This window comes from Sus scrofa, chromosome 3 (assembly GCF_054392235.1).
Source record: "Sus scrofa isolate SSC_HxYL_T2T_F1_AM1 chromosome 3, Sscrofa_HxYL_maternal_Yorkshire_Landrace_v2.0, whole genome shotgun sequence".
Classification (NCBI taxonomy): Eukaryota; Metazoa; Chordata; class Mammalia; order Artiodactyla; family Suidae; genus Sus; species Sus scrofa.
The window spans coordinates 9,459,150-9,484,922 of NC_139385.1; the positions used below are offsets into that span (position 1 = coordinate 9,459,150).

A 25,773-nucleotide genomic window follows, 5' to 3' on the forward strand; every position below is an offset into this window, starting at 1 on the left:
AAGGAGGATTTTATTTCACTTATTTCATGTAAACAAGTCAGTTAAATAGTGAGGCAAGACGGGAAATTTTCTTCCCATTTGGGATTGATGAGCCTTAACTAAAATTGATTTTAATGGTTACTTGTATCATTTAAATTTAAACATAGTGGTCATAAAAGGGAACAAATTGTGGTTAATTTCTGAGCAGGCAGAGGTGACCTTCTGGCCACTTAACTGTCTCTCCATACAGTTTCCTTTCCAACAAGAGTGAAAACCACTATGTCCAGGGGGGCCGATGTAGCAGTCCAGCGACGCAGCTGTCTCTCGATTTGATTGGACAGGGTGGGGCTGCTCTGGGGTGACACGTCCGATCGGGGACTTGGAAGGGTGCCCGGCGGCCTCCCCCGAAAGCAGAGGTGGCTTAACCCGGGTGGGCAGTGAGGGGACCGACCCTGCGGCTGGGATTGTCAGGAAAACCGTTCCGCAGAAGACACCTTCTCCTTCCCTCCCTTCCTGCCCTCGGTGTTGGGTCCCTGACAGGCATCTGGCACAGGGGGAGAAGCGGGGATCCGGGCTGAGAGGCGTGCAGTCCAGGAGCTCGTGGTTGGCACATACTTTTTCTTCCAGGGGGGTTGTTGCCTTCTGTCCAAAGGCTATGAAAAGGGGTAAGAAAAGCGAATTATTTCCCTGCTGCCAAAACAACTTACAAACTTTTTCCTTCAAAGTCATATTTACAATTTGGCCAAACAGTCCAGCACTTTCCGCTCTTTAAAATACCAGCCAGTGAGCCGCTGCCCGCCTCTCGCGCAGCACCTGAGCGCGGCGTCGCAGGTCTGTGTGGCTGGTCAGCCGGGACTCAGTGAGCGCAGGCCGGGTTCTCCGCGATCGTGGCTGTGAACCCACAAGTGATCAACATCCGAGCAAGATACTCGGAGGCAGAAAAGGGGCAGTGAAAATAAATGAGTGGACGACGGGGCGCAGGGCTGGCCCAGGACTCTCAGAGAGCCGGGGCCTGGCTGGCGACAGTGGCCCCCATGGGGATCTCAGTAGAGGGGACAGCCAGGCGGACAGGTGCGGTGGTTTCAAGGAACAGCCTAAGACGAAAGAGTCCATAAGAGTGTGTGTCAATTGAGCTCCAGAAGGAAATCTGCCCAGAATGCGTGTCACTAGTGGACTGACAGGGCTCGACCCCAGCTCACCAGCTCTGAGGAGACAGCTCTGCACTTAGGCCTCTTTGTCGGGTTGGAAAATCGAGAGAATCAAAGCCGGGAAAGGAGCCGAGGTGTTTATGGGAGAGAGTCCTCCGCTCCCTGCAGGGTTCCTGGCCCAAAAGATGCTTTGAGTTCAACCAGGAGGGAGGGAGCCAAGAAGCAGCTCACGGAACCCACCACCACCCACCACCTGCCACCTGAGGCAGGACTGGCCTTGACCCTGCCCCCGGCCTGGGAGGCTGCAGACCTGGGAAGGGAGGTGGTGGGAGGCGGCCGGGGGGAGCCAGGCCCGGTACAGACAGTGCGGGGCTCGCCTGCCAGGCAGCACAGTGAGCCTGTACAGGTGGGATGTGGGCCCGGGTTTTTCTAGAGCAGTGCCATCGCATCTGTGATCCCGCCCTGTGTCTACGGAGAGAAGGAAACACTTTCACAGTCGTTTGTAGGACGTAACCTGACAAAGGCAAAAGAAACTAGAGGCCAGTCTCCTTTATGAATATTTGTGGATAAAAATACTAAATAAAACATGAGCAAATAGAACCCAGGAGCGTGGTAAAAGCCTAAGACCCAGAACCAAACAGAGGCTGGTGACTGTCCGCGTAGTTACCATTTCCATGGGTCAGAGGAGAAAAACCATTTAATTAGCTCCATAAACGCTTAAATGGTACTTCACGAAATCATCTTTTATTAAAAAGCCTGAATAAAATAGGAACAGTTGGCTGTTGCGCTGACGAAAGACAAACGTATGGACCCAAAGTCCAAGATGAGCAGCCCGTGTGACGGTGAACTGTTGGCCGTGACGTCAGACACCAGGCAGGCCCCCGCTGTCACCCTGGCTGTGTGACAGGGCTCTGCATGGTCACTGCCATTGTAGGAGGAAGAGATAGGAAGCCGTAGGGGGCAGGAAGATACTGGCAGTCACATGGCACGGAGCAGTGAGATGCCCTGGAGACGTGGCGGCGGCGGGGCGGGGGGGCTCTGTTACAGGGCTGAGCAGCACCCCCACGCAGAGGTTCGGTTCTGTCTGGTCGTCCCTCCCTCTGCCCCCTGTCCCCCACCCAGCAGACCTGGCCTCATCCTCCAGAACACAGACCAGATGTCGTTGCCTTCCCCCCAACACACACACCCCAAGAGGCTCTCCTCCTCCTGTTTGCAAAGCCCGCTGTCCCTCCTCCTGGGCTGTCACTGTACCCAGCTTCCCTGGGTCTCTTCACCTCTCTGCGCCCACCCCCAAGCAGGTGGTCGCAGGTCTCATGTCTGTGAGGCCCCGGGAGGTGAGTGTGGGTCCCGTGTGCTCCCAGTAAGGGGGCTGCACCTGGGCCGTTGGCTTCCCCATCCGGCGTGGCACATCACAAATCCAACTAGTATCCATGAGGCTGTGGGTTCGAGCCCGGGCCTCACTCAGTGGGTTAAGGATCCGGCGTTGCCGTGAGCTGTGGTGTAGGTTGCAGTCATGGCTCGGATCCTGCGTTGGTGTGGCTGTGATGTAGGCCGGCGGCTGTAGCTCCGAATTGACCCCTCGTCTGAAAACCTCTACGTGCCACGGGCGCGGCCCTAAAAAGACAAAAAAAAAAAAAATGAAAAGATCACTGAGGGGAATTACAGCAGAAACTGGCACAACATTGTAAGTCAACTCTACTTTTTAAAAGTAAATGAAAAAGAATCATTGAGGGGAGACGGCCCCCGCTCCCCCACCTCCAGTCCCAGGCCAGGGCTGCCTTGCCCTGCCTCTCACCCGGGCCTCTGCAGACCAGCCCTTCCTCTCGCGAGACCGGGTCCCGCCTGGCTGCCTGTGTGCGCAGCACAGGGGTCGGGGGAGGGACCTTTCCTGAGGACCCTCACCCCCCACTAAGGGGATTCCTGTCCCATGGCCAAGAGACCTTCCTCCCACCTGGCCCTCTGGCTCCTCCTCCGCCTCGTTTTCCCGCCTTTCTTTCTGCACCCGGTCTCCTGAGCCCACGTCCGGGGCTCCTCTGCCCCTTCGTGCCAAGAGCCCTGCCTGGCACGGAGGTTTCACGAAAGTGACCCGCCTTCCTGATGGCCCAGTGTCAGATGCAGCATCCGGTGGAGAGGGTGTGTTCACCTTACCAAACACACTGAAACTTTTTGTTTGTTTTAAAGCACGGGGAATTCATCTTTAGATTTTTTCCTTCTTCTTCTTTGGGTGCCTAAGAACTTTACAGTCTATTATTGAGACTGTTGGCTTTTGACTCGGGTCCAAGAAGATACACGGATCTTTGAAGGTCGCCCTGGACTCTTTGTCAAGCGTTGTAGACACGCTTTGTTGTAGCAGCTCCCGGTGTCGTGTGGTTGGCATTGAAACACGCCCCACCTTTGCCCTGGTGCCCCCGCTCGGCACTCGGGAGGCAGCTGTAAAGGTAAACGCAGAGTTTGCATGGTGGGTAGGATTTCCCTGCCGTCGGCTTTGATCGTGTCCTTCTAGGTTCCTCCTAAAAGCTGTTGAGCCGGCGCAGAGCATACGCTGCCGTGATCTGTAGGGAACCGGTGGAATGAACTGCATTTTCTAGGCCAGGCTGAAACGATCCGCTGTTTGAAGCCGGAGCAGAGCGTAATGCAGCGCAGGTTCATAGATCAATGAAAGCTGTTTGGTCAGCTCGTAAAAAGGTGAGAGAAGGAAAATGTTTACGGTAAATAGTTTTGCTGAGCAAACAATGCATGGAGTTATTACAGACTTGGGCAAATGAGTGATTTTAGGCTAAGGTCAGGCTCCAGATCCTGACGTGGTTGTCGAGCCTTGGAAGTGAAAAGGAGGAAGAACCCCTGGAATAGTGTTGGCGTCCGGTCCCGCCAGGAAAGCGCATGGATTGCATTCATCGCCGTACTTCTCAGATAGCAGTCGAAGTTGCAGGATTAACCTCTGGGCATTGTCGGGTTACATACTGAGGGCGATCGCCTGGTGGCATTTGTGGGGTTGGGGGTGGGGGCAACGGTTTGGCGAGGAGCGGGTCGTCCAGACTCGGTGGCAGCCCTGTTCTGAGGTGAGGGCCCCACCGACGGTCAGAGGTGCCACCATCTCAGTCCTGGTCCCCCGGTGCCCCGGGCCGGCTCGCGTCTCCAGAAGCCCTGATGACGTATCAGTACGCAGCCAGCTGTATTTTTCTCTCCCCTTTTAAAAAGCATGCCCCTTGGGAAAGTGAGTCACAAGCCCACAGACTTTTAAAATAATCGTCTGGACTTTTCCTCGCCCACTGCGTCCCTGGTTCCTTTCATTGTCTCGGGTGGCTCCTGGTCGATCCTCGAATGGGAACTGCAGCCCCTCTGGGCCCCGCTGTCGTCAGCCTACCTGGTGTTGAATAGCCCAACTCTTTTTAACAGCCATGCCCAGGGTTGTCATTATCATTTGAAAGCTCTGGAAATAGGAGAATTGCTCTCAGTCAAGAAAGGTAAGGGCCGCACTTGTTATCACAGTTCAGTATTTTGGTCCCGTTTAGCGGTCGCTTAGTAACCAAAGTTAAACGGACCAGAAGACGGAAAAACTTGAAGTTCATTTCCAGAGGTTGTCTCGTCAGACTGCCAAGAGGATGGACACCTTCCTGTTTAAATGTGACTAAATTATTTTATAAGTGACTTGAAATCTTTTGAAGACGATGCACTGTTTTCTGACTGTTAGGCATTCTCATGAGCTTCCAAAACCGTTCACTGTCTGAGGGGGCGCTCCAGCTCCCCCCAGGCCCCCGAAATCTGGCCAGATCTGGATGCCGCTTCCCAGGCCCTGCAGATCCCAGCTTTGCTGATCCAGCCTCTAGAGGAAGCCAGGCCCCTGGGATGCCATCTCTTCTAGCCCCGGCCTGTGTCTGACCCTGTCCTGGCCCCGTGACCAATGGCAGTGGCCAGGCAGGGAGTGAGGAGTGGATAAAAACAGGTGAGGGTGGGCCCCCGGGCAGCCGCACCTCTACCCCCCATCTCTAGACCAGGCGCTGGGGACTTGTGCCAGGGGATCACCTCCTCCTGGTGCTGAGAATTAAAGGGGACGGCTTTTCCCAGTAGAGGGGCGTTCGCGATGATTCTCTGGGAGCCTGGGGGCCTCCCTCCCTTTCCTTCCTTCCTCCCGCCAAGTGCACTGAATGCTGCCCTGCGACTTTCTTCGGTTTATCCCAAGACAGTCGCAGTGGGCCTGCCTCTCTGTCCTCCCCCCACATACCCTGCCAGGAAGAGTAGCTGGTACCCCCCTCCCCCAGGACAACAGCGAGGCCCCAGAGAACACCCTGCTCTGGGAGACAGACCCCCAAACCCAGCAGGGTGTGTGACTGGCCCCCGCCTCCCCCAAAATCAGCATGACAAGAGACGGATGACGGGATGAACAGAGCTACCCGTGGGTCAAGTTGAAGAACCATCGGAAGGCAGCAGGAAGGAATCGAGACACAGCAAATGTGGAGTATGTTTGGACAACGTGGAGGGTGGACATAGATGTGCCCACAGCCAGATCATAGGAGAGCGAAACCGAGCAGGAGACTCCCAATGACGCGGATAAATCAGCCAGAAGGAGAGGCTTAAAGACGAAAACTCAGCAGGAGAGGTTAGGGAAAGCCCCCCCCCCCCCCAAAAGCCATGCCCGTCCTCCTTCAAGGTTCTGCGGCCACCAGCTCCCGGATCTGCCCCAGAGAGAGGGAGACGGGCGCCTGGACAGCTGGTTTCCGGTGCTCAGCAGCCAAGCACTTCCGACCCCACTCTGTGGACATGGCACTGGCGGGCTTTCCGGGAGCCATATCTGCCCGCGTCGGTCCTGTGGTCCCTGCAGGGCCAGGGAGCTTGCGGGGGTCAGGAATCCTTCATGCGTCCAGGGAGTGAGTGTGGGCACAGGGCAGGCAGCCGGCGGGTTGGCCGTGTACGTCCAGACTCTGGACACGTGGTCAATGACTGTTTGATCAAAGTTCAAAACTGCGTTTCAGGGTTGCGATCGGCCTTAAGAGAAGTTATTGCCTCTCGTACACGGTGAAGTGTGGGCTCCACCAGCAGGTTGTCAAGACAGCTTCCTGTCCTGACTGTCGGGTGCCCTTTCCTGTCACATTGAAAACCCTGCCACTTTGAGTGGCCCTTCTCTTCTGTGGCGCGGTGGTTTCTGAGATCTTGGAGGTTTCTGTCTGAGATGGTGAGATGTTTTGTAATCGAAGCCGCCCCTGGCACCCACCCAGCCTTTCCCTGCAGAGGCCCGGTTTGGGTGTTTGTCTTAGAGACACTACCTGCTTCATGAAGTTGTCCTAAAAATAGCTTCATTTAACTAGGCCATTTGATGAGCTGTTTCGGACTTTTCTCGGACGAGTCTGAAAGCAGGATACGATTTCACACAGATACAGTGACCGGTGGACCTAATCACGAGGCAGCTGTTCCCCAGTTCATGCTGCTGAGCGTTGATAAGATTCCCACCCTCAAATCGCGGGGCGCCGTTAAAGGCTGGAAAAAGCCTCGGGCTGGAGGCGGGTGCACAGGATGCAGCAAATAGCCAAACCCAAGCAGCCAGGGCCTGAGCCGTTTTTCCCACCCTGGTGTTAGAGGTGGGTGGTTAGGGCCGGCGACGCAGGTCTGGGGGGGCAGAGAACCCTGGAGTCAGCCTGTCCGGGCGCCCCAGCCTGTCCTGGGGAGTAGATGGGCCAACTGCCCATTGCTGGCAGGACGGGCTGCATTCGAGACTCTGGCCTCCAGCTGGACACCAGGCCCTGTGCAAGCACCAGGGATGAGGGCGAAGGAGACGCACAGACGGGGGGGCGTGGCAGGGGCCTCTGCCACTTCCTGAGATGGGGCCACTGGCAGCGTTGGGGGAGCAGCGGGTGTAGGGGATGAGGTTCCCAGGAGTGGAGAGTGATGGGCCTATTTAGGGCCCCACGCGTGGTGGGAGCCGTCAGAGCACAGGGCCTCGGGGGTGGGGGGGGTCTCCAAGGCAGGAGAGTAGGGGAGCCCCTGCGTAGAAGTGCCAAGCCCTTGGCAGGGGGCAGGGCCGAGTCGTGCAGGCAGAACGAGCTCCGGTCCACGTGGCGCAAGGAGTGAGGTGGCCCCACGGAGGGTCTGTGGCTGTGGCATTCCATCTCCTCTTCCGTGGCCTCCCGAACCTTCGGGCAGCAGGTCTCAGCCTTGACCTTGGAGGCCGTCACCTGGACCTCTCTGGGGCAGTGACTTCCCCGGGCGTTCTGTTCAAACCTGCCACGGACCATGGGGATTGACGGTGCCCTGCTCAGTAGAACTCTTATCGAGAGAGCATTCCTCCCTCCCAAGACGTGATATGTTGGAAGCATAGATTTGCCTTTCCTGTTACTTTCAAAACAGAAAAAAAGAAAAAGACTAAAACGCACCTAGAAACCCCCTGTGCGTGAGCAGGCCGAGTGAGGACAGTGAGCTCAGGTGGTCTATGGCACAGACTGCAGGGCCCCCCAGCCTGCCTTCCCAGCCTCCTTGCAGTGCTCTCTCGGTCCTGACAGACTTCTAGTCATCCTTCAAAATCCCATTCACAATCACCTCTGAAACCTTCCCGATTCCCTTCCCCAAAGAGAATTCATCGCTGCCTCCTCGGTCTTTCCAGAGCTCTCTGTTCACTCCCTTGTCAGGGTGCTTCTTTTGTCTTCTCACAGCTCTGTCTCCCCAAAGAGAGTGGAAGCCCCTCAAGAGCAAGCTGGTTCCCCCACCCCATGCAAGCCCACCTCCTCCCGATGGGTGGCAGGGTCCCCTTGCAGGTCCGCATGGCCCTTTTCTCCCCCGACACTGGCCTGGCCTGAGCACGTGGCCGCCCTGAGCCTGCCTGGCTGCTGACTAACCTGCTGTCTCCCTCTCGCCTCCCCAGGGCCGACGAAATTGAGATGATCATGACGGACCTTGAAAGAGCAAACCAGGTAGGACGCGTAATGGCTCCGGGCGTGAAATCACAAGAGCGTAGCCCTTTGCGTCATCTCAGAAGATGCTTCCCTCTCACTTCGGAAGCCAGTTCGTCCTGTATGTGCCACACACGGCGGTCATTGTCGATGCTTTTTCTGATGTCATGAGAAAAACCTGAAAAGTCCTGGGTGTGATTTCCTCAGGAAAGTCCCCAGTGTGGTCCGAGCCCCTCGGGCACCCGAGGCCGACGTCTGTCGGGGAGAGGCTGCTGCCTGTCCTTAGTTCGTCTCTGAAATCCCCAGCTCTGCTCCCGTGGCAGCCTTTACGCTGCAGGGTTTATCCCAGTGCCTTATCCTGTAGCAGGGTCTGCGCCTCCACTTCTGACGGCGGGGAAGCCACTTGCTCTGGAGAGGGCTGCCAGCTGCCGGCCCCCTCCTAGCTGGTACTTGGTTGTCACGACGCTTTGCAGAAAATCCCCCCAGCACTGTGTCCGGCACAAAATAGGCACGCGGGATCCGGTGGCTCTACATACTCAGCTGCCTGGGAAATTCAGAGGCCCCCCCCCACTTCCCCAAGGACTCTGGAGACCAGGAAAGCCGTTTGCTTCAGCCAGTGATGCTACTGGAAAAGAAAGGGGTCTTTCCTTTTGTTTATTTGCGGGGGGAGCTGGGTTGTGTTTCTCAGCCCTGAAGCCACGGGCTGCGGTGGCCTCAACCCACTCGGTTTGACAGCCAGGCCCACAGGCACCGAGCGGCTTAGCAGTTGGCTCGACGGGGCTCGGCGGGGTGGGGACACGGGATGAAACCCCTCCGCTCTGCGGTCTCAGCTCTCCGCCTGGCCAGAGTCCCCAAGGGCCCCTGCCCCCGGCATTGCGCACCCAGACCTTGGCAGACGACTCAGGAAAGAGCGTCCTCCCTGTCTGTCTTGCGGCTCCTGAAAACACCCGGACGTCAACTGACTGAAACGTGAAAGGCCGTTCACGCAGGACGGCAAAGGGGGATGTGTGGTTCCTTTCGTCCTTGAGGAGGACTTGGTGGGCTCGGTCTTGCCTCCTCAGCTCGCCCCTGAGGATCCTGGGCCGGGCCCATGGCGTGTGCTCCGCAGAGATGCGTGGACTCTGTCACCTGAGGTGGCCTCTCTGTGGAGCAGCCGTGCAGCTCGTGTAGGAGGAGCTGACCGCTCTTGAGTGAGCTCTTCTGCGCCTGACTCTGTTCTGAATCCTTCACATGAACCAAGTCGCTTAACCCCCCGCGGTCCGTGGTCAGGAGCCCCATGCTACAGAGGGGCAAACTGAGGTTCGTGCCCGGTGAGTGGCAGAGCCAGCCTGCAGACCGTGCGTTTCACCACAAACAGTCAGGGGCCCCCCGGGGCTCATTTGCCACAAACACCCTTCCAGCTCCTTGCCCTGCAGTGCCACCTTCTGCTTCACCTCACAGACATGCTCAGCTTGTACTTACCTTAATTTCCTGAACTAATTTACCTCAGCCCCTTTGCTCTTTCTCAAGTGGGAGGCTCAACTTTGCAGAGACCTTACTAGTTTCAGGATGGAGTTAACCTCTGTCACATGACTGCGTTTCTCAAATTTCCACCCATGCGCTCTGACCCCCCCAGGCCAGTCCTGGGCCTGCCTCCCGGCTGATGTCACCCTGGGGTACACGCTGGTTCGAGAGACCGGCAGCTTCATTCTTTGCACATCGGGTGCCCAGACTTCCATTAGTCCCCAGTCCTGAGGACATTTGGCAGACCTGACGCGCCTCTCAAAGCATGGAAGGCCACTGTGTGGATCTGGGTCCTCGGAGACACCAGGCAGGACCGTGGAGAAAGACGCTGCCCCCAAAGTGACAGTGAGTTCAGGTCCCCACTGGGTACTTCCTGGCTGTGTGGCCGTGTCTCTTCGCCACTTTAAAAAAAAAAAAGAAAAAGAAAAAGATGAATTTTGCAGACATGATGATAAAGAAAATTAAGCCTGTCACAAAAAAACAAAAACAAAACACAAAACCAGCCGTGTGATCCCACGTACACATGGGAATCCACAGAGCCCGAGAGCAGGGGGGTGGGTGTCAGGGGCCGGGGGAGGGAGGGCTGAGGGAGGCGTTGCTTAATGGGGACAGAGTTTCAGTTTTGCAAGACGAGAAAGTTCTGGAGCTGGGTTGCACAACGACGTAAACATACTTACTCCTTTCAAAGGTATACTTAAAAATGACTCTGATGGTATGTTTTATGTTATTGTACTTCACCATAATTGAATCTTCTTAATTAAAAAAAAATTGTTAATGCAAGAGAGAAGGGGAGCGAGGGAGTGACGACTAGCACAGGCAGGTCTCGGAGAGACCTGGGGTACAGATCACCCCAATAGAGGGAGTATCACAACGCGAGTCGCTGTTATTGGCCTCCCGTGCATATCAGAGTTGTGTTTGCACTACGCTGTAGTCTATTAAGTGTCCGAGAGGGTTGTGTCTAAGCCGTGTGCGTACACACCTTAATTCTGAAATGATGCCTTGGAAAGCTAGCGCCAGTAGGCTTGCTCAGCACAGGGCTGCCCCAAACCTTCAGTTTGTAAAAAGCGTGCTACCTGCAAAGCACAGTAAACTGAAGCGCAGTGAAGCAAGGGCCTGCCTGTACTCCCTTTGCAAGATGGTTTCAGGGGTTAGAGGTAAAATGCCTGGAAATGGGGGCTTGAATACATGCACGGGTTCCGAGGGAGAATGATAAAGCCCTGCTGTGGGGAGACACCGGCGTGCTGGTGGTGGGAAGGGATCTAGGAGCGTCTCCCCAGGTACTCAGTGAGTTCCTGGCCCCACGTGGCTGCCAAAGGACATTGAGGCAACCTGGAGAATGCAATTAATGCCCAAGGTTGCGTGAACTGAAATAGCTTCTCGAACGAAGGAGGCGGTGATTCTGCCCCCGTTTACAGCAGCTAGTCCCATGCCCCAGGAATTCACATTTGTCTTGGAACCGCACACACTAGAAGGAAGCCAGGCACCCGGAATGCATGCAGGGTCCACTCCATGGCCCAGACGGGGAAGGCACCCTCCCAAGAAAGAAGCCAGGAGGTTTGGAGATACTCCTAATCTTTGGGGAGGGAGGAAGGCAGAAGGCTTTGGGATGTTAAGAGATTAGAAAGGGGAAGGCCTAGGTGGACATTGCGAAGCCCAGCCTAGCAGCCCTCCGGGGCTGGCCAGGGAAAGGGGCAGGCTTTTTCAGGGCCAAGCGCAGAGGCTGATGGGAAGGAGGTCACTTCCAGGGTAGAGAAGGTCACTCTCAACAGTGACTCTGCAGGAGTTCCTGTCGTGGCTCAGTGGTTAACAAACCCAACTCGTATCCATGAGGACGTGGGGGTTCAATCCCTGGCCTCGCTCAGTGGGTTAGGGATCCAGCATTGCCATGAGCTGTGGTGTAGGTCACAGACATGGCTCGGAGCTGGTGTTGCCGTGGCTGTGCTGGTAGGCCGGCAGCTCCAGCTCCAATCCGCCCCCCTAGCCTGGGAACCTCCATATGCCTCGAGGGTGTGACCCTAAAAAGACATAAAGAACGAAAGAAAAGAAAGACTCTCCAGAGGTACCATAAAGGGAGTGAGCTGCCCGTCACCAGAGCTCTGCAGGCAGATGAGAGCCAGCCGGGGCTGAGAGTATGCGCTGGAGAACCGGATACAGAGCAAACAGAAAGTGGGGTTGGACTCGACGACTCAACAGGTCGAGAAGGATGACTCAGCAACAGGAAGAACTCCCGGGTGGACGTGAGCAAGAGGGGTTCCATGCAGGCGAGGAAGGGCCTTTACGGAAAGACACTGAGCTCTGGGGGTTCCAGGTCATTCTGTAAAGCCTGAGTGGGAGGTGGGCCCAGGGGAGGGGGTCTAGCCGGCTTTGGGGAGGGCCTCGTCCTGGGGCCAAGGGAGAATCACAGGCAGGACCGAGATGTCAGATTTGAGTTCTAGAAGGACCGCTTTAGCCAAACACCGGAGAACGAAAGGGAGTGAAAAGCCAGGAGTGCAGAAGGCAGCTGTTGGGATGGATCAGGGCAGAGTGAGGCGGCCGGGGTGTGGCCGACGGAGGCGGGGGCGGCCGGGCAGGAGGAGCCGCACGGGGGCGGGCGCCGCCAGACAGCTGGTTCTTCGCCTTCCCCATCGAGGGGGCCCCAAGAGGAGCAATTTGCTAGTTCACTGGCATATAACATTCTTTCTGTGCTGGGTTTTTAGTCAAAACGTTCTACTGAGACGGGAGGCTCTATTTTGTTGCTAACGTGCTGGTGTTTCTAGTGAGGAAAAGCACAAGAGCGGCAGCCGGGTCTCACTTAACGCCTGTTTGTTCAGCCTCGAGGTGCAGGTATTCATACCGGCTGAGTGGTGATAGCAAAGGATCGGAGCTTCGGTGGCAGGAGGAGGTAGGGAAGTTTGCTCTTCTGACTTTTCCGAAATCGTGACTCGGTGGTCAGTGGACAGGCTGTGACAATCAGCATTTCTGGGGGCGGCAGGCATCGGTGCAGTTCCAGCTTCAGCCTGGCCCACCCGAGACAGGAAATGCACGTCAGCATCCATCGAGTCCCCCGGAAATGCAGGCAGAGGTCTGATCAGGACGTGGGCACCTGGCGGTCCTCAGAGTTGAGCTTTGGAGTGTCGCTTTGGAAGGGTGACCCGAGGTTAGCTGCGCGCTTTCCAAAGAGACGGCGTCCATTCCTTCAGGGGGTGGTTTGTCGGTCTTGCTCCCCTTTTGTCCATCCAGAGTCTGGGGCCACATGGGGAACTTGCGGGGGGTCGGCCCCGAGGAGAGCTGGCGTCCTCCCGGAAGTGCTCCTACCCCTTGCAGAGGGCGGTGCCCCCCAAAGACATCCATGTTCCCTTACCTGCAGAGCGGACTTGAGGCTGTCAGTCTGCTCACCTTGAGACGGGAGGTTCCCTGGGCTGAGGCAGGTGTGCCCTCCGTCACTACCAGGCCTCACCTGCAGAGACCGGGGCGGAGGAGTCGCTGTCAGTGGTGGCGTGTGAGAGGGTTTGACGGGCCACTGAAGCCGGACGGAGGGGTCACAAGCCGAGCAGTGTGGGCAGCCCTCTGGGACCTGGGAACGACAAGAAGACAGACGCTCCCCTGGAGCCTCAGGAAGGGAGCAGCCCGGCCGGCATCTCGAACTTAACCTCAGTGAGACTCATGGCAGGCGCCTGACTTCAGCACTGTAACCTAAGAAATTCGTGTTGCTTTAATCCACTAAATTTGTAGTCATTTGCCCCAGCAGCCTTGTGAAGGGACAGCCTGCCAGCAGAGCTGGGTTCCAAGCCACATCCATCTCCCTGGGAGCACAGCCCTTTGCCAGCCCACGTGGCTGCTGTGTCACCGGAGGGACTTGCTCATCTCCGGTGTCCCCAAGGCAAGGAGAGCCTGCCGGACGGGGGAAGTGATGAGGTTCTCCCCACCTTCCAGCCTTGTTTCTGGGGGAGAAGGAAACGACCCTCCCCTGCCGATCTCAGCCGCCCGAGGCCACCTTTGCCTCCATCCGCCCCACCTGTGGCCACGCTTCTCCACATGTTGTGAGTCGGATTTTTGAGACTTCAAGGCCCGGAATTAGCTGTCAGCATCCTGAATCCCCATGCGGATGCATGCTCCTTCGGGGCTGAGGTTAGGGATGCGTTCTTTCACTGCCCTCCTGGGCCTCCCAGGAGCCCTTGAGGAGCTTGGGGTGTGGGTTCCCCGTGGACCTTCCTCTAGGACGAGGCGACACTATGGGCCACCGCTCAAGAAGCAAAGCTCAGCTGGAACATAGGGCCGGCCAGTGTCACATGTGCAGAATTGTCCCCACCCTGTGCCGGCCTGAGGAAATTTTGAAGCGGAGTGTTACAGCAGCTTCCTGCCTGCTCGGTGACAGCTGAGGAGAGCTGCAGCTTGACCTGAAGACCAGCGACAGGCTCTGGTCACTTTCCCCTAACATTTTAAGTCTTGAAAGATTTTCGTTTTTCCTCATTTTAAGATAATCATGACTACCTGAAGCAGCACACGCCAGGGGCCCAGAAAATAATAATTCTTCACCGGAGGTCTGTTACCACGTAGTGGGCACCTCTAGGCACCTGGCTTCTGTTACCTCCTGGTGGCCAGTTGTCCTGCAGGGCAGCCTCTCCACCTTTGTGGACCGAAGCAGCACCCAAACGCAAGCAGGCTTGGCCCAGGCTCTGGGCTCACACCGGGGTTCCACCCGCCGCCCACCGGAGCCCTGGCCTTTGAACCCAGGCTCTGCCTCAGTAGAAACGGGAAGCTGGGTGTCCCGTGCAGCCAGGGCCCCGGGTCTGAGGGCTCAGATCAGGAACCAGCAGAGAGCTTCCCTTCCCGCTGTCGATGCCAGTTCTGGAAACACCCCCTCAGCTGGTTGGGCCATGGTCGTCAGGAAGATGGGAGGCCCCGGGAACAAGCGATCCCTGGAGCCAGCCCAGCTCGGCACCCCTCCTTCCCGCTTCGGCTGCCCGCGGGGCTGCTGCCTTGACAGCCCCAGAGACCAACTCCCCCCAGCAGCTGTTGGCCCCCAGTCCCCACTCCCTCCCTGAGCAGCTCTTAGGCCTGTTTTTATTTTTAATTTTTCTGTTTTGTGCATGTTTAGCTGCACAAACCACCTCCTCAGCTCGTTTTGTTTTTGACGTACCCACGCTACCAAATTCTAGACAATCGAAAAGTTGCGCCATTGTAGCCAGGTCCGGCCAAGGGTGATAAAAGGCCGTGACCACCAGAGATGGGCCGCAGAGCTCTGTACGTGAACATGGAGACTGGATTAAGTGCAGAAGCGCTGAGCAATGATGCCAACGGAGGATGAAGTCATTAGCTGGATGCCTTCTGCCGTGAGCCATTGCTGACAAGAGACAGCGCTCTGCTCCCAGCAGCCGAATGGCCGCGTGAGATCCCGGCCGTGAACCCCCTGCCCAGTTCCGATGCTTCTGGAACACCTCACAGCCAGTGTTGGGGGGGAGGTGCTGCTGTTTCGTTGGCTGCCGCCAGAGCTGCTTCTCCACTAGGCTAAGAAATACTTTTCCTAGTCAGAGAGGCTAGAAATATGTCAAAATACACCTTCTTCCTGGCAGAGCCGTGGAGATTTTATGCCCAAGAATGTAGCTGACGAGAAAGAGATGAGTAAACTTTTCAGCAACATGACTCGATGATCAGAAAAACGTGCAGTGGCTCATCTGGAAGTGAACTCGGGGGAGAGTCTTCACTGACGGGGAGGCCCTCCTGCCGTTAGTGTGAACCTGAAGTCCCCCCCGGCGTCCTCCCCACGCCGGTCACATCACCGCCTCTGGTGACAAGCGCCTCCAGACACTTTGCAGCGGGGAGGGTGGGAGGTGGTGCCCGGGCCCAGCCAGGCGCCGTGGGAATTAGATCAAGTGCGATTCCAAGAGCTCCTGGAGGAGCAGGGCAGGCGGCCCCCAGCAGCACCCTGGGCAGGAGTAGCTGCTGTTAGAAATGCCCTAATTTGTCTGTACGCAGGCCGGTGGATCTTCGCTGCCGTCACGACCCGCTTAAGGCTGCCAAATGCCATCCTCGTACCACTAGACGGATCGGCCAGGACCAGGCAGGCTAACTTCTCGCTTCTCTTTGCAGTTCTTTCCTAGCCATTAGTAGGCACATGCTGTGGCACCACAAAATAAGAAAACACACAAAACACACAAAACAGCTCGGCCAGGCTTCTCTCCCTCATCTTTTCTGTGAGCAGAATGTGCGTCCGGCAGAAAAGAAGCACTGATCACACCTCAGTCCACGCACCCAGCGTCCGTCAGCCACTGCCTCCCACCTGTCTTTGCCTTTGGTCTCCACCGTGACCATAAAATCAGGACAAGTGTCCTGACAAATAAAACACTTCTGAAGGAGTGTGTTTGCAAGGGTGGGTCCTCCCGAGGCTGCTGAGAGGGAGCCGGAGTTCCCATTTTACAGATGGGAAGGTGGAGGCTTGGTGAGCTGAGTTAGGTCGCTTGTGCTGGTCCCTCGGGTCCCAAATGCCCAGCTCCTGCCTCTGCAGCAGCGGGCACTGCAGTGACTGTCCTCGCCGTCCAGCGGCACCGGCGTCCCTGTCCGGAAAATGACAGAAGCGTCCGCTCGTGGCTCCGTTCGTCCTCACCCCCTCGCAGCCCCAGCTCAGCCTGGTTGGCTGGAAATGCCAGCCGTGATGTTAGAAAGCGTTGCCAGGTGAAGGGTTAAATACGTTGAAATGAGCCTGGTCCTCACAAAAGAAGTGGCGTCTCCCACCCCGTCCGTCTATGGAAATACTCGTGGGAGGGAAAGAGCCACAGCATCGTGCGTGTTTGCGGGAGGAGAATGGCCAGAGTGTCTTTAATTCACTGTTTACCCGTGAGAATTACTCCCAGGAGTAATCCTGCAATAAAATCTTCTTGGTCTATGAGAATAGAAAGAAATTGAATCAAAAGACTCCATTTCCACTTGTATTTATTCAGTCTGGGAAATTCAGTGGGCCGGAGCGCTAGTATCAGCAGGGGATTCCTTGCTCCTAGCGTTAAATTACTGTCATAATCGCTCAATTATTTCTTCCTTGTACTGTTTAAAATAAAAATCCATCACATTCTGTGTTTTTTTCTAGCATTTATTAGGTTGAGTGTTTAGGAAAATCAATTATAGTCAGTCAGGCGTGAATTGATGAATGTTCTTGTAATAATTGTCAGTTGTTAAACTGAATGTACTTTCTCTTTCCACCCCTTTCATTTCCTTCAGAGGGCAGAGGTGGCCCAGAGGGAGGCAGAGACCTTGAGGGAGCAGCTCTCGTCGGCCAACCACTCTCTCCAGCTGGCCTCGCAGATCCAGAAGGCACCGGACGTGGTGGGTAGCCGGGCCCCGCGGGGACCCCATCGCCGCGCGCCGGTACCTCTGTGTGCCACAGCCGCTTCCTTCTTTGGCTTTAGAGCATCCCTTTTCAAGATCACATTTGACGCAGGACTGCCCACTCAGGGGGGAGTGCTTGTGACAGGCTGGGGCTGGAACCTGTTAAAAGACGAGGACCTTTGCTGGTGGAGCCTCAGTGCCCGGCGGTCCGCGGGATGCCCGCCCGGTGCAGAGGCGGAGGCGGGGAGTGGGGGGCACTGGCCGACAGGTGGCGATCGGAAGCTGGAGGCTGGCGAACCTGCCGGGGAGCATTGGAGGTCTGGTCTTCTCCGGGATGTGTCCTTCCAGAAGGAAGAACAGTGTAAGACTGCGGTACGGTCAGGTCTCGCCTGACGTGCGAGCATCCGAGGGAGTGAGGAGCCCGTCTTGGTCCTTTGGCTGCTTGATTTTTCTAAGATTAATGAACATTGCGCTTCGCTGGAGCTGCCCCAGCTCCGTCAAGGCGGCTGTGAACCAGCAGCGCGCAGACTCCTGCTTTCAGTGCTCTCTGGCGATACGGAGCAGCGTAATCTTTAATACCAAGGACCCTGGAGCCAGACCCCTCAGCTCCGACCCCAGCTCTGTCTGCCGTTTTCCACCCGTGTGACTTGGGGCGAGTGGCTTAAGCGCCCTAAGTCTCAGTTGCATCATTCTTAAAATGGGTTCTGGAAACGATCTGAGCGAAGCCCTCAGACCAAGCCCTGCCCCCTAATCCCTCCTCCGCCAGCCGTGGTGGCTAGTCTTCCAGTCGTCGCACCTGGTCCAGGAGCCCCCACTTCAAAGCCAAGTCCATCTCTAGCTCATGTCCCGTGATTAACTCGGATTGTGACACTGCAAAGAGGCCTCGGTTTCTGGTGTGTGAAGAGCACGTGATCCTGAGGTCCCTTCAGCTCTGATGGCCTGTGATGGGTGCATCGCACTCGTAGGTGTCCTTTTATTTCGCAACAGCTTGGAGAGCCTGCAGGGGACACTGGGAGAGCGAGGCCCCTCCCGGAGAGGGGAGTGTGTGGTGGGAGCCACCCCACTGTGATAAGGTCACACATCTTGACAGCCACCATCCCACCCAGCCCCGGAAGCGGTGCTTCGTTAGTTCTTTACATAGATGAGGAAGAAGAAGCTCCCTGGCCGTAAACCCCTTGCCCCGGAACACTCGGCCCCAGTGGCCGAGCCAGCACTCGGCGGGGGCCCCTGCCTCCCCAGACCGGAGCTTTTAAATTATTCCCCAGGACGGGGTCCAAAACAAAGTTTTCGTGTAAAGACCCCTTTTAAGACTGGATCTTTTTTTTCCTCCAAGTGCACATTCACTACACCAGGACTTAAGTGTTTCAGGTTACAGAGAAAACTTTTCCATTTAAGCAACCATCACAGCCTTTGTACTTCACGGCACTCCAGTATTAGCTTTGCCTGGAGTGTCCCCTTGGTTCTGTCACCATCCCCTCTTCCAAATTTACCTGGACTGGACCCAGCGCCGAGGCGGACGTTGGGGGAGGCCCCCGAGGACGGAGTCCGCACGGCTCCTCCCGGCCTCTGTGGTCGCTCTGGGTCCTCTAGAGAAAACCATGCATCCTGTGTCTACATGGGGCCCCTGCGCTAAATGTTTGGATTGAAAAGATTTCTGGCACCATCTTGGACTGGAGCAACCAAAACATTTCAGAAGGAAATGAATGTTTTCGCAGGTAGAGTAAGTTGTGGATCCTAGGGTGCTTAAGCACTTCATCATCAGCTAAGTGCACTATTTACATGGCACCGCTTCAGTCTCCCGCGGGCAGCCCTGCCAGGGCTCCCCTCGGGGGCGCGTTCCCACACAGCCCGTCAACTCCAGCTCCAGCCCCGGCCGGGCGGGGAGCAAACACAGGAAAGCAGGCCAGCAGCGAGATGTCTGTTGGGCTTGGCCGGCAGAACTCGGCAGAGAAACAGTAGAGGCTATAGATTCTGCAAAAGCCAAAACTGGGCCATCGGGGTCTTCAGGGAATTGCCGATTCTGGAAGGTGAGCCGCCGCTCAGCCAGCTCCTGCTCCACGTTAGGGGCCGTGCGGGCCTCTGTGCGGATATCTCGTGTCTGCCGCAGTCGTTGGAGGGAGGTTTTCTTACCTTCATTTTGCGGGTGAGGAAACAGGCTCAGAGGAGTTAAGGAACCTGCTCCAGGTCACACAGCTAGAAAGCGACCGAGCTGGTGTATGAGGCCAGGTTTGCCCTGCTCCAAAGTCCACTCTTTTTCCCCTGTGTCAAGCCACCCCTGCTTCGTGTACACTCAAGAAGACGGGAGCCCTGCGGGCCCTTTGTCAAATATTTAGGGGGAGATATTTGTCTAGCGCTCTGGTGCACCACGCCTTGGACCTAAATACCTGTCTATCAGGTGAACATACCGGATGGAGCAGGCCCGAGTTGGCCACTTGGGGTTGGCAGGAATAGAGGGGACATGAGAAAGAAGAGTAACACCGAGCTTCTGGTTCCCTCACCGCAAGCCCGTGGGGTCAGTACCGGGGAGATTGGCCCAGACTCCGAGCGTTTGCCTCGTGGGCTGGGGTCCCGGCCCAGGTCACCTCGCAGCAGGGCCCCCTCGCATTGAGTAACGCTGTTGTGCCTCACTCACGCTTCATGGGAAAATGACTGCGGGACAAAGGAGATGGTTATCTCGGGCCGTTACGCAAGCTGCGTTATTTCACAGCGAGGGAGGCGCTCGGGGTCACAGGGACAAAGTTTAATGGGGTTCTCCTACCTCAGTGACTTCTGTTTCTACGTTCCCCCTTCCCTCTGGAACCCCATCCGAACCCCGACCGTGTGAATCGCGGCAGGTGGGAAGGCGCCTCCCCGGGGACCCTGTTCAGAACCCCGTCCTGCTGCCCCCGGGGGCCTGTTGTCAGACTGAGGGGAGTCCGTCTCCTTCCTTTGGAGGTTTGGCCGAGCCAGGGTCCTGACCCCGAGCCCCATGCGCGTCCCCAGGCCGTCCATGGGCCCTACCCCCGCAGCACAGCCAGCAGGGCAGGGTCCAGAAGCCGTGCATTTGCTGCAGCCCCCAGGGAATCCGCGTGCGGCTGAGTTGAGGACAGACAGGAGGGACCAGTGGTCCTGGCCCCCGAATGCACGTTTGCTTCCCTTCCCGGTGATGATCTCAACGGCCCCCGAACTGCCAGACGCCAACCACCCCCTCTACGCGCCCCCCGACTTCTAGTGCCTCCCGTGCCCTGTCCTGCAGTCTCCCCTCTGCTCGTGCCCACGGGCCGGCAGCCCCACCCGGGGGCACGTCGCTCCCTCCACCCTCAGCCCCTGCTCAGCTCCCGGCCCCATCTCTTTCTTCCTCCGTTTCCTGTTGCATCTTCACGATGGGCCCACAGGATGCCTTCATGTTTGAGATGCAAGTGAGCTCACCCGGGCTTGGAGTAAGATGATCTTTTCCGTCTTAATTTCCAAGGTCTTGTTGCTTTGGGGGGTGTTATCCCATTTCATTTGTGTGCTGCCGTGTTATGAACGAGGAGTCCGTGGCCCAGGTTCCTGAGCTCGTTGACGTGCCCCACGATCACGTGGGCAGCTTGTGGCCAGGCTGGACCCCAGGAGCTGAGCAGACATCCCTCTGGGACTGCCTGTGCCCCAGTCCCCAGCCTGGGTGCAGGGCTGCGCTGAGAGCTGCTGTTTTGACAGGTCACCCGAACCCCTTGTCCGAGTTGGGGTGACGTGCACTTGCCTGCAGAAAAGCCCAGATCACTTTTGGATTGTTTTACGGATGCTTCCCCAAGAGCACTTAAAACGGTTTTCATGACTGCCATCCCTCAGACTGGAAGACTGATAAATAAATGAAATTAGAGACCATGGCTTGGCCTAAATCATCATGAGGGAGTTCCCGTTGTGGTTCAGCGGGTTAAAGAACCTGACATAGTGTCCGTGAGGATGCGGGTTCAATCCCTGGCCTCCCTTGGTGGGTTAAGGGTCTGGCCTTGCTGCAAGCTGAACGTAGTTCACAAATGCAGAGCAGATCCTGCGTGGCTGTGGCTGTGGCTGTGGTGTAGGCCAGCAGCTGCAGCTTCGATTCACCCCCTAGCCTGGGAACCGCCATATGCCACAGATGTGGCCTTTAAAAAGAATAAATAAATGAAAATAAAATACTGAAATCGCCATGAGGCCACCCTCCCTAGACATCACTTCCATCATGTCTCCCTGAGTCCAGGCCCCTCCGGCTGCCCTCCCAAGCGGTCACCCCTTCCTTGTGCCCTGCTCCCTGCCCACCGCCACCCTTGTTGTGCCCACCTGTGGCGTCCCTGCCCTGAGATGGAACCCCACTTCTTCCAAAAAGATCCACCAGCCCACCCACACCCTCCTCTCCCCTCTCAGGACCCCCTCCACGTGCCCTCCTCACTGTCCCCACGACTGGGAGGGCGTGTCCACCGTCCCTTGGCTCCTGACCTCAGTTCTGGCCAGCGTCATCTAGGGTGGCACTTCCCAAATGCTCTGCAGTGAGGGACAGCTTTTTTTTTTTTTTTTTTTTTTCAATTTCCAATCTGTTGCAGATTTATCATTTTACAAAGACAATAAAAATGCCCCCAAAGCGGATGGCTATAAAAGTGTCTAACCACTTACTCTCCACTTCTGTGCTTGTCTCATATGGATTGGCAGCAGTCTGTGCACTGGCACTGCCCAGGGAGCACGGTCACAGCAGAGGTGGTGTGGACCGCACGTGCCTCTTTAATAAGCTCACAGCAAGATGCTTGCTGGGGCTCTGGGGCCAGGGGCGGGTGAAAACACAGAAAGGACTCACTTTGCACACAAAACTTCACATTCTATTTTTTTTTTTATGATTTTAATTTTTTTCCATTATAGCTGGTTTATATATTCTTTCTCACATTATCATGCTCCATCATAAGTGACTAGATATAGTTCCCAGTGCTACACAGCAGGATCTCATTGCTTATCCATGCCAAAGGCAATAGTTTGCAACTATTAACCCCAAATTCCCCATCCCTCCCACTCCCTTCCCCTCTCCCTTGGCAACCCCAAGTCTGTTCTCCAAGTCCGTGTGTTTCTTTTCTGTGGAAAGGTTCATTTGTGCCTTATATTAGATTCCAGATATAAGTGATATCATATGGTATTTGTCTTTCTCTTTCTGACTCATATCACTTAGTATGAGTCTCTAGTTCCATCCATGTTGCTGCAGATGGCATTATTTCGTTCTTTTTTATGGCCAAGTAGTATTCCATTGTGTATGTGTACCACATCTTCTTAATCCAGTCATCTGTCGATGGACATTTAGATTGTTTCCATGTCTTGACTATTGTGAATAGTGCTGCAATGAACGTGTGGGTGCATGTGTCTTTTTCAAGGAAAGTTTTCTCCAGATATATGCCCAAGACTGTGGTTGTTGGGTCATATGGTAGTTCTATGTTTAGTTTTCTGAGGTACTGCCATAGTTTTCACATTCTTAAACGGCAAAGGCCTTCAATTTCCTGAGAGAGAGATAGGAAAAATTATTCCCCTGCTGGCTGACTGTCCCCAGATGTGAGAGCCCTATGACAGGCACACCGTGAGTGATATGGCTGCACCTGCCAAGGGGGGGCCACAGCTACCCTTTTCCCGCCCCAGTTTAGGCCAGATCAAGGCATGTAGTTTTTGTTTGTTTGTTTGTTTGTTTTGCTTTTTAGGGCTGCACCCTCAGCATATGGAGGCTCCCAGGCTAGGGGTCCAATCAGAGCCTACACCACAGCCACAGCAACGGCAGATCTGAGTCGTATCTGCGACCTACACTGAAGCTCACCGCAATGCTCGATCCTTAACCCACTGAGAGAGGCCAGGGATCGAACCCGAAACCCCCTGGTTCCTAGTCGGAGTCGTTTCAGCTGTGCCATGACAGGAACCCCAAGGCATATAGTTTTTCTGTGGCGCTTAGCGCCATCTGACAGCCTTTGTGCTGCTGATAAACATATTGAAGGCATCACACCCCCCTGCCCCATCCCACTGGCCTGGACCCAGCTCAGTGAGGACAGGGACCCCTCCCCTTGTGTTCCCTGCTCTGTGCCTGGGACCCGGTGGACGCTCAGGAGACGCCTATGGAACGGCAGGCGGCAGCTCCCCACGCAGATGGGAAGGTGGTGCTGGGAGGGCGCTGGGCGGGTCCAGTCCGAGCGGGGGCGGCGGTGACGTCACAGCCCCCGCATCCTCCCCGCTGCCGGCATCCTCACCCCTAGCGCCCGTCCGCAGCCGCTGCAGTTTTGTCATCTCCTCTCTCCTCCGCAGGAGCAGGCCATAGAGGTGCTGACCCGCTCCAGCCTGGAAGTTGAGCTGGCGGCCAAAGAGCGGGAGATCGCCCAGCTGGTGGAGGACGTGCAGCGACTCCAGGCCAGCCTCACCAAGCTGCGGGAGAACTCGGCCAGCCAGATCTCCCAGCTCGAGCAGCAGCTGAGCGCCAAGAACAGCACCCTCAAAGTAAGGGCGCGCGCGGAGGGGTGGGGGGCACAGGGCTCTTCGAAGGGGCGCTCGGGCCCCCAGGATAACGACAGAGACCAGCCTCGCCTCCGAAGCCACCCCGTTTGCCCCGCTGTGGCCGTTGCACACGTGGTGTATCTCATTTTTGCTGTCTGCAGAGGTGATGCTTAAACATTCCTTCTCCTTGAAGGGCAGAAGTGTGGCGGACTCAGTTGAGCTCAGCCCAACCAGAGTCTTTCCCTCTAATGAGGCAGTGTAAGGAGGCCCGAGCTCCCCTGGACATGTCACGTGGGAGCTCCCGGGCTCTTGCTTGGAGGACACTAGTCCTAATTGACAGCAGACGTGGGAGCCTTGACCTCTGTGAGGCAGTGAAGCAGAGTCCTGGAGCCCAAGGCAGCGAGGTGGGATGGGCTTTGACCCCTTCCCTTCAGCCCTTGCCCTGGTGGCACGTCCCTGCTGGTTGGCCGTCCTTGTGTGCAGCCCACGGTAGAAATCCCCCAGCCTCAGTGCCCACAGCCACCAGGCCGCCTGAGGACTCGGAGGCCCTCAGTGCTGGACCCAGGGGTTTTGTGTCCTCACCTGCATGGGCTGGAGCCCTGTCAGGGTGCAGGCCGTCTGTAGACGTGTTAGTCCAGCTCTGCTGGCCTCCTGGCTCTCAGAGGAGGCTGCAGGCAGGAGGACCCAGCACCCCGAAACTGCAGCCTCCCTGGTCCCACACACGATGAAAGCCAAGAGTTTCCCGAGGGCACGCCTGCATCAAGCCCTGTGGACTCTGCTCCCCCCCTCCCCGAGGGGACAGTTTGTGACCCTCCAGCCTGTGCCAGACACCAGGGCCCCAAGCGTGGTGTGGCTTTAGCACCCGGAGCCGCCACCATCAGCCTCTTACCTCCCAGATGGAGTCATCAACAATCTAGGCAAAAGCTAGAGCCTCGTGGGGCTCCTCGTAAAGCTGTGTCCCAAATTCAGAACCCAGAACCTTTTACATTGTATTTTTTAAATTGCACTTTATTTAAGGTATTTCCAATCTGTTGAAGTACGCACACTTTGAAGACAGACCTAGATTCACGCGTCAGCACCAGAAAGGGCGCCTTGGTGGTATCTTCCGTGAAGATGAAGAGACAGGACGGGGAGGGCGAGAGCGTGGGCTCCTGCTCTACATCCCCCCCAACTCTGCCCACCAGGCCCCGCCCCCGCTTGGCGCCCGCGTGAGGCCAGCGTGAATGAGTCAGTGACCAACTGCCAGTTATAGTCCCGTGCGCTAAAGAAAGTGGATCAGAGTTAGTTGCAAAAATAACAGGAAAACTTTTTCTTGCCTAAAGTAATTCTAGAATGTGGGTGGGCCCATTCTGCTTTTTTTTTTTAAATTGAGATTTTCCCCCCCACCCGCCCACTGCCTGGCCACCCGGCACGCGTGACCATGTTTCTGACGCAGAACTAAGCCTCCAGCAGTTCTGTCCTCCCAGCCACTCGCTGGCCTGACCTCACTGGGCCGGTGCACCCACTGCACACCCCCACTAAACTCTTCTTTGCCTCTTGAGCAAAGCCGCACCTGCCGGGTGCCGGGGCCCCTTGGAGGAGACGGTCTGGCGAGGGGGGAGGTGGCTGCGACCTGGTCACAGCGGCATCCACGGGCGTTTGTCGCTGCAGTGTTTCTTGTTGGCTCCTCGGCCTGCCCAGCGAGGACCGTGCTCACTTTTTATTTCGGGATTAAATGTCATGTTCTCGTGTGATCGCCGGCTCTGACCCCAGGAGTGGCGCTGCCGTTAGATAATGTGCCTTCCCCTCCTCTGTTACAGTTAGAGGGTGCGACGGGAACGTATTATACATTTGACTGGGAGGGAGGCTATAGACCTTACAGTTTTTATTATACAGCAATTGCTTCAAAGTCAGTTAAGGGTTTAATGTTTGCCTTCACCAAAAATGAAACGCAGTTTCACAAATTAATGTTCTTCACCCGTATCTTGGGGGAATTCTTTAATACTGTGAAGTTAATGAAACAATTCGGCAATACTTCTCCCAAAATTATGACTCCCTTATCTTCATCTGATCTAATAATCAAAACACATCCTCTAGTAACAAGACTTCTCGGGTTTTAATTATCTTAACCCCTTGTCGCCAGGAGTGCGAATCTCCCTGATACCCGACCCGCACGCAGAGGGCATCAGCCGGCCCCAGACGAGCGCGTCTGCCTCCCTCACCCAAAGGAATCAGGTTAATTGAATGAGATACTTCCCAGAGCTTTTTTTCTCTAACGTGTGTAATTTATAGTCTCAAATCTAAACGAAGCCGCAGAAGAATTATTAGGAAAATATTTTATGAATGAGACCTGTCAGATTGGCGACCTGATGCTTTTGCGCTGGGGTCTCGGTCCAGCCACGGTGGCCCCTCGGGAGCGGCTGGAAGCCCTGCCCCTGAGCCTCCCGATCCCTCCCCCACCCCCAAGTCTTTTCCTTCTTGGACGCTGTTGTCCAGCTCTGGGGACCCTGGGACACGCTGCACGGGGCTCGCGTCCGGAT

General features: G+C 56.2%; 1 protein-coding gene and 1 long non-coding RNA gene across 17 annotated transcripts in view; one reads left to right on the forward strand and one right to left on the reverse strand.

The window, feature by feature from the left end:
* Positions 1-25,773, forward strand: part of CUX1 (cut like homeobox 1) — a 352,709-nt gene that overhangs the window by 245,718 nt on the left and 81,218 nt on the right. For 12 of the 16 annotated variants that reach the window (XM_021086269.2, XM_021086267.2, XM_085016718.1 and 9 more), the window contains exons 9-11: positions 7,978-8,026; positions 16,700-16,804; positions 23,069-23,257. In XM_021086269.2, the coding sequence (XP_020941928.2) occupies positions 7,978-8,026; positions 16,700-16,804; positions 23,069-23,257 (343 nt within the window). The remainder of the gene's footprint in view (positions 1-7,977; positions 8,027-16,699; positions 16,805-23,068; positions 23,258-25,773) is intronic. The other 4 variants (XM_021086270.2, XM_085016722.1, XM_021086266.2 and 1 more) reach the window with 1 other exon arrangement.
* LOC110259890 (uncharacterized) lies at positions 1,850-9,582 on the reverse strand. Its single transcript, XR_014840236.1, has 3 exons — positions 9,467-9,582; positions 2,503-2,741; positions 1,850-2,132 (listed from the first exon to the last, which is right to left on the reverse strand). It is a non-coding gene; the product is annotated as an uncharacterized LOC110259890 (long non-coding RNA).